Below are 8,307 nucleotides of genomic sequence, written 5' to 3' on the forward strand. Positions count from 1 at the left end.
CCATAAAGTACATTTAAACAAACTTTATGCCCATTAAAGGTTAACTTACAAGTTTTGAATGCCACCTTTTTAAGACAGAGTAAAAGGTCAGAATTCATTTGTCATCATTTGTCTCAGAGCTACCCAGATAAATTTGGGTTACAGTACTTTTTTACTTATCTATATGAACTTTCTTCTGTTTCCTTCAAAGTGGAAAGCTTCTTTTATTCCTTCTCTGAAATAGATCTCTTTCATAGAAAAATGTGTAAATTTTGAATTTAGTGGGGTGCAAGAATAGATGGTTAGATCTTGATATTAAGGCATATCTTTTCTAAAATCTATCACACAGAATATTTTCTCAATTGGATTTAGTATAATGAGAGAAAGAGTGACATCTGCCAAACTCTATGAGACAAAGCTGCTTATGCCTAATATAGAGCATGAGAACACTGAAGTATATTTTATTTATCTCCTTGGGTTAATATGTTGCTCTGCTTGATGGAGACTCAAAGTGGTTTACAAAATCGTCATCAGTAAAATGATAAAAAAAAATATATCAGACTGACAAAAGATGAAATATTTTTGTTTATTGATCACATTTAGGTACCACCTATCTCACTCTCAACATGACAATGAATTAGAACTGCAATAAAAATTTCACTAAAGAAATAGACACCAACAAATGCTATAGCAAAGGGTCTCCTCCTTCACAATATTCCAGCCACCTTAGAGTTTCTAAGACACCACAACATGGTACACTCTAAATGTGTTGGCTATAAGCCTCAAGAAACCATTCCCTGTACTTGCTGTAAATATGGGGTTGTATTCTAACACATTTGGAGGGATGTGAAAGACTTTCCCAAAACTATCCAAAAGTCATCTAGAGCTGCTTTTGTTCTAATATGAATGAGTGAGGATCTACATCAGTGGTTCTCAACCTTTTTAATGCCGCGACCCCCAACCGGTCGTAAGTCGAGGACTAAACCGGTCATAAGTCGAGGACTAAACCGGTCGTAAGTCGAGGACTAAACCGGTTAAGTCGAGGATTACCCAACTGGTCGTAAGTCGAGGACTTTCCCTGCCCGGGAGCACCGCGCATGCGTGGTTCCGCCCCCTGCGCCGGCCGAGGCATAGCTGGCAAGCGGCAGAGACGGAGCAGGCCAACCACCAGCTGGCCCAGCCCAAGGGAGGTAAGGCACCCGCTGGAAAAGGGGGAAAAAAATGGAGGACAAAAAAAATGGCGGACAGCCTTGCTTGGCGACCCCCGTGAAATGGTCGATCGACCCCAAATGGGGTTGCGACCCATAGGTTGAGAACCGCTGATCTACATTATGGAGTGAGAAAAGAAGAATTTGCTAATGAAAAAGTTACTTCAATGATAGAAAGGAACATTTTATTTTCAATTTTGATCAAATCTAATCTGAATCGGAAATAATCTCTCTCACTCCAGATCACTGGAATTAATGGTACGTAGATATGGGCCCTAATATAGGGTGGTGTTAGGATTTCTAAGACATCAATATGAGCATTTAAGAATACCATTATTGTGATAATCATGTTTTTGATGGTCTTTTCTACATACCATTTGAACGTAGATACTTCAATATATGCTGTAATTTACTTGCTTCAGCTATATTTAAGATATCTCTAAGAAACTCATTAATAGCTCTTGTTTTGTTCAGATCACTCAAAAATTGCTTAAGGTATTTATGGCCACATTAAACTTTTCTGTTACGTTACTTAATGAAAATGTGTACAGCTAAAGACCATACAAAGGTATTTTTGTACTGCAACTGTGTTAAAGACCATCTGAATGAAACTTTAACAATCAGCTTGAAGATCTTAGAGCAGGGGTCTTTAAACTTGGCCCTTTTATGACTTGTGGACTTCAACTCCCAGAATCATTAAAGGGCCAAGTTTGAAAACCCCTGTCTTAAGAGCATCCAAAACACTGACAGCAAAAGTTGTCCTGAGTGTAGTTTCCATGATGGAAAAATGGCAAGCTTCAAAATGTTTTCACTTCTGTTGCAGCTGCAATGGATATGTTACCACCCTGCAATTTAATCAGGAAGTATTGATACCTTTCTTTTACAAAAAAATAAAAATACTTCATCTCTTTCTTCCTTTCTTGTATGAGCAGGCCACTAAATTCTTCCCTTAAAGTACTTTAAAAGTACTTCTTTCAAATTGACAATAATCCTTTCAAAACAAGCCTACCAAACTCTATTGTATTCTAAAGTACCAGGTCATAGATTTACTGTATATAAGCATATTGATATTTTGATATCTTTAATATACCCTACTGATCCTCCCCATTGCTTTTCATTCTTCTATCTCTAGCCTTGAAGTTCACCTCACTCCAACCTCACAATCTACTCAGGTTCTCTGGATAGTGAGGAATTTTTGTCCCCTTATAAAAGGGGGGATCTGCATTTACTCAACTAAGCATTTCAAGAAATCCTTTTGGAATTAGTCAGTCCTGCTCACCACAGTGAAAATCTGATGCCAACCACAGACCATCACTTGATCTAGTAGAGAACTGAGAGGTTATCCGGCATCTAAAAGATGTAACAAATATAGAAGTCTGTACATTTCATGTTTCTGTAATCACACTGATACTTTTTAAAAAAAATTATAAAAAGGTTTTGACTAATTTAGGTTTGATAATACATGTCAGCCTTTAAGAAAAGAACAAATAATAGTGGCTTTGACATAAACCCTATTCTGACATTTTCCTTAGTAAACATATTGATAATTTCTTAAAGGGCAAATTGTTCAATAGAAAATTCACTAAATAATCTGAATAAATTGGGGCCAACAATACAAATATGTGGGAGTTTGTTTCACCAACTGAATATTATGCTCAAATTGATGCTACAATTGTTGATTGCAACACCAAGATATACAGTATATTGAAGCAAGTGTATATTGAACCCTCACAAATGTGTGAGTTCAGTTCTACTTTAGTCTTGAAAGCCAGCTGAGTGACTTTGGGCCGGTCACTCTCAGCCCACTTCACAGGATTGTTGTGGGGAAAATAGGAGGAGGAATGTTATGTGGGTTATGTTCATCACCTTTAGTTATTTCTAAAAATAAAAAAGGGATTTACATATATGTATTTATCTAGCAATGACTCCTCTTCCCATGTTAAGTCCATTTAGGCTTCTAATAGCCTAGTTGAAATTATACTTGGTTTTAAAAATATTAAGCAGCACTGTGTATTTCACCTGGAAACAAATTGGTAGTCAGTGCAAAATGTTTAGCCCAAATACATTCTTTGAATCTTTTCAGACTTTCTAGACTCTTGAGTACTATTTTCTAAACCATGCAAAAAGACAGCCTCATGCATAATGTGTTACATGAATCAGGCCTAGGAGTTACTGGTATATACACTTACAGTCATTTTCTTCAGGAAAAGACACAGTTGGTCTGTTAATTGGAGTTCATAAAAGATATACTTCAATCTGAGAAATCTGGAAAAGAGTGAGTGTTCAAAACAGGATGATTTCCTTTTTTGGAACCATGAACCCCTCGCAATAAGCCTACCTGTATCTTAAAATTAACTGTTAAGTAGGGAAGAAAGGTCCCATGGACTGCAAGCTTCCCATCTCTGGTCTAAAGAAATGATGAGCCAGTGTAAGTTAGGTTTCATCCTTTATTTTCAGTAAGAATTAAACTGCAAAGTACAATGGGAAGAAGGCTACTAGCATATCCATGCAGGTCTAGAACTGCCCAATAGTAGAATTTACTTAGAAATAGTTCATTTTGCAGCCACAAGTCAGTCACTTCCCTTAGGTAAGGAAGGAAGCAAATAAAGATTTCTTGCATGCAGGAGATCCTCATGTTCATAAGCTATACAGCGTAGCTTTATTTTTCCAGTGATTGGAGTCTGGCTCCTATGGTTTGCACATTGAGCACACTGGGCTTATTTGTGAAAGGATGCCACTGGCCTTGGATACTGGGGTTATCTGTATGGTAAGGTTTTCGGATACGAATAATTTCTAGGCCAGACTGGTTGGCCATCTTTTGGACGATATCTGCAATCTCTTCTACTGTCTTGCTGGTTAAAGGCTCCTCCTTCACAGTTCCATTCACTAGAAAGAAAATGTGTAAAAACTTGTTCCATCTTAGAAGACACATTTATCTATCTGGATAGCTGGGTTTTCCAATTCCTCAATCTCTGTAATTTTACATTTTAATGATGTAAACTAGCTTGTTCGGAATTTCTAATAAAGATACAGTCATTTCTGCTTAATTATTTCTATCAAGGTGTTCTTCGGAGACACTGAGACTGCAGCTCACAATATTGTTTTCTTGCAGGGTCAGAAGACCTGCTGTCTTAGAATACTGGGAATTCCAGTCTTAATATATCTGTCATGTTGGGGATAGGTAGAATAGATAGTTATAGATAGAAGCCAAGCTTTACTGACTGTTTTTCAAGAAAATGAAGGTCTCTGTACTTACATAAACTTATTAAAAGAACGCCCATATACTTGATTTATTTATTTAGTTTTCCATATTTATAATCCTGCCCACACTGGCTTAACATGACACTCAAATTTTCATTGAAACAATTAGATCACTTCAACTGAAAAGGTTTGGCTAAAGAGAAAACCATATTGACTATGTTTTAAGAGGGAGCTGAGCAACCTCCTAAAAGATTATAATCTTAGGAGCAGATTTTTTGGGTAATAGCAGTAAAAAACAGATTATTCTCTATTTGGTTTTTTTCTGTACTACATTCCATACTCACAGTATTCAGCAACCAATGTAGGGATCCTGCAGTTCTTTGGGTTTACATAAACCACAATCCCAGGATTCTGCCTTGCAAAGTCCACTATCTTTTCTTCAACATATTCTCTACAACCAGACAAAAAATATTTGCATTGAGTTTAAAAAATACACTTAAATCAAGCGAGGGATTACATTGCTGAAGCAATGAAGTCTACTTGGACATAGGACTTTTCTATAAAATTATTTTGATTGGAGAACCCCCTTAAGACAAAAGTCCACCAAATCCAGCACTAGTAGAAGCAGCCAAGGAGGGAGACCCGAACGACAGGTATTCTGCATCATAGTACAAATGAACCAAATTATATAAATACCTTCATTTGTTAAAAAAATAATGTACCAGATGCCTATATTTAGAGTAAGCATTTCACAATCCTGTACAGGAGACTTAACAGTGCAAATAATCTACTGAATATTAGATTGTCTAACTTTTATTTGTGAATTTTGGCCATTGTTCAATCCTGCCTTTACTGAAAATACCTTTAATTGCTGTATGAAAATAATTTAGATTGGGTCAAATGAAGAACAGAATATAGCAATATTGTCCAGTTCTATTACATCCTTGGGATCAAAGATATTACTTTGGGTGCTAATATTAAATCAAATTAAACAGAGTGGGAGAAAAACAAGAGCTGCAATATAAGTAAAATATTTATATAATTAACTGGAGCTGAGGCTCAGCCGTTGTGGCACAGAAGGAGGCCAGGGCTTCCCCTTCTTGTTCCTAAGAAGCTAGGAGTCAATGTCAAACATCAGGAAGGAGGAAGCAAATAACAGATAACAGAGTTGGAAGGGACCTTGGAGGTCTTCTGGTCCAACCCCCTGCTCGAGCAGGAGACCGTATACCATTTCAGACAAATGGTTGTCCAATTTGTTCTTAAAAACTTCCAGTGATGGAGTACCCACAACTTCTGGAGGTAAGTCATTTCACTGATTGTTTTCACTATCAGGAAATTTCTCCTTAGTTCTTGGTTGCTTTTCTCCTGGATTAGTTTCCATCCATCACTTCTTGTCCCACCTTCAGGTGCTTTGGAGAATAGATTGGACCCCTCTTCTTTATGACAACCCCTCAAATATTGGAACACTGCTATCATGTCACCCCCTAGTCCAGTGTTTCTCAACCTTGACAATTTTAAGGCATGTGGACTTCAACTCCCAGAATTCCACAGCCAGCATTGCTGGCTGTGGAATTCTGGGAGTTGAAGTCCACATGCCTTAAAATTGTCAAGGTTGAGAAACACTGCCCTAGTCCTTCTTTTCGCTAGACTAGACATACCCAATTCCTGCAACCGTTCTTCATATACGTTTTAGCCTCCAGCCCCCTAATCATCTTTACTGTCTCACTTTAACACAGGGGTCTCCAACCTTGGCAACTGTAAGACTCGTGGACTTCAAATTCCCCAGCTGGGGAATTCTGGGAGTTGAAGTCCACAAGTCTTAAAAGTTGCCAAGGTTGGAGACCTGCACTGCTTAACCGTGAATCCGGACCGTTCCGAAGCTTGCAGAGACACGGGCCCGGCTGCCCGCCCGCTGCAGCGCCTCTCTTCTCCCCACCTGGCGCCCAGCGAGTTCGACAAGTGCTGGCTGACCGTCAGGGTGATGCGCTGCAGCTGACACACGTAGCGGCCCACGCCGTTCCGCAGGACACTGGCCAAGAAGCGGCTCGGGGTACCCCGGCCGGTCATCGTCGGTGGCAACGCAACGCGCACCGGAACTCAGAAGCGGAACAGGAAGTGAAGCAGGAAGCAACAGGGAGTTGACGCCTGTCTAGCATATAGTCTCTCTGTCTCTCTCTCTATTTTTGTGCCAGTCGAACGGCAATTGTTTTTAAAGCCTCCTCCTCCTCCTTTTCTGCGAGATAATAACTCGCTAGAAATGTAGAGAAATTCCAGGTTTTTCCGTCGCAGAAGTTGCCTGGTATGTTGCTTCCAGTTTATTCTCGCAAGACAGAAGAGAATTATTGGGGTATCAGCATCTATTTTAAAATTGCAATGTAGACATAGTTTGCACGATGCATAGTTTGTATAATGCACAAACAGAAATCGCCAGGAAGGGTTTGCATGTGTGGCTGAGGTTAGGTTATGACGGTCTTAATAAGGCTGCAACAATGTCCAGCCACCAACAGCTCTAACTCTTTGTTGCGGCCCCCGAATTCCTGCAATTTGGGCCTGAAAGTCAAAAAAACGCTCTTGCAACAAGACGAGCAGGCGAGGGGCGTACTAATCTCTGTGTGTTCCGCCGAGCCGGTCGTTTGTTTCCGGGTTGGTTCCTGTCCCCGCCTCTCTGGGAAGTGCTGGTTTTGAAGGAAGGCCATGGCGCGCTTTCTGGAACTGCACGTGTGGAGCCGCTACCCTGATGCGGAGCTAGACGCGGGGGCCAAGCTGTGCGGTCAGGCTGCGGCCGGAGGGGAGGCCTTCTAACAGGACAGACAGCGCTGGCTGGAGAGAGGCGGGCGGTCTGGATGCGGGCAGCTTCACCGCAAGCTGGAAGGAGGGCAGCGGCGGCGGCATAGAAGGCTCTTAAGGGGAGGTGCAATTTAGGAAAGGCAGGCTCTGGCTTCTCGGAGGGTGGAAAGCGTTTCTTAAGGAGAAAAAAAGGCTTTCCACGGGGCGGCAGTCGGGGCACTGAGGAGACCGCATTGCAGGGTCGTAGAGCGAGGAGGTCCCGGGGTGATCCCATGGAGGGGCGTTGCAGACACGGGTAAAATGTTCTCTGTGACGTCCCGGGTTCTCTTGCGTCACCGGTGCCTTCCACGTAAGTGGATGCTTGTTGGAAGCGCTCCTTGTCAGCACTACAAAAAGGAAAAGCTTCCGCCCGTGCAGGACCCGATTCCTCCTGCCTCGGTCACGGAGATCCGGCAGTACCTCAAAACGCAGAAAATCCCATTTCACGATGGCTACAGTTGCATTCACGTGCCCAGTATTTTTGTGAAGGATAAACAGCAGCTTCGCCATAATTACAGCCTCTTTATTGATAAGACCACCGGCCAGTTTATCTGCACGGCCACCCTGGTCGAAGGGAATTGGCAAGATTTCCAGGCCAACGTAGAGCTGCAGGATAAAGGGCTAACTTTAAGTGATAGGCGCAGTATTAATGAGCAAAATGACCAAAGTGGGGAGGATGCTAGGCATATATGGGACCGAGCCTTGCCTCTTTGGGAATTGCTGGATGAACAGGAGACAAAAGAAGTCAAGGCTACGTTTGGCATTTCCAATGTGTCAAATATCACCCTCAAACACTTTGGGGTGCGTTTTCTTCGGACCGCTCAAGCATTGGTCTTCCCATGGTTCAGTCCTTCTGGCACCAGCTTGAAGGGATTAAAACTTCTCAGAGCTGAGCACCAAGGAGACAGAGTACACCATGTAGAGAATATGTTGCCTCGTCCGAATGCCTATCATAATCTCTTTGGTTTGCCTCTGATCAGTCGGCGTGATACAGAAGTGGTATTGACTGGCCGAGAGTTGGATGCTTTGGTGTTGCATCAAGTCACTGGTTTACCCATCCTGGCTTTGCCTCGTGGGATTTCTTGTCTTCCCC

At 41.6% G+C, this 8,307-nt stretch overlaps 1 protein-coding gene across 1 annotated transcript; it reads right to left on the reverse strand.

Moving 5' to 3' along the window:
* Nucleotides 1-3,616: 3,616 nt before the first annotated feature.
* MRPL43 (mitochondrial ribosomal protein L43) lies at nucleotides 3,617-6,498 on the reverse strand. Its single transcript, XM_015813444.1, has 3 exons — nucleotides 6,325-6,498; nucleotides 4,733-4,839; nucleotides 3,617-4,073 (listed from the first exon to the last, which is right to left on the reverse strand). The coding sequence occupies exons 1-3, from the start codon at nucleotides 6,453-6,455 to the stop codon at nucleotides 3,847-3,849; spliced, it is 465 nt and encodes a 154-aa protein (XP_015668930.1). The 5' UTR covers nucleotides 6,456-6,498; the 3' UTR covers nucleotides 3,617-3,846.
* Nucleotides 6,499-8,307: the final 1,809 nt, after the last annotated feature.

The sequence above is a fragment of the Protobothrops mucrosquamatus genome, unplaced genomic scaffold (genome assembly GCF_001527695.2).
Source record: "Protobothrops mucrosquamatus isolate PMUCROS unplaced genomic scaffold, P.Mucros_1.0 scaffold156, whole genome shotgun sequence".
Lineage (NCBI taxonomy): Eukaryota > Metazoa > Chordata > Lepidosauria > Squamata > Viperidae > Protobothrops > Protobothrops mucrosquamatus.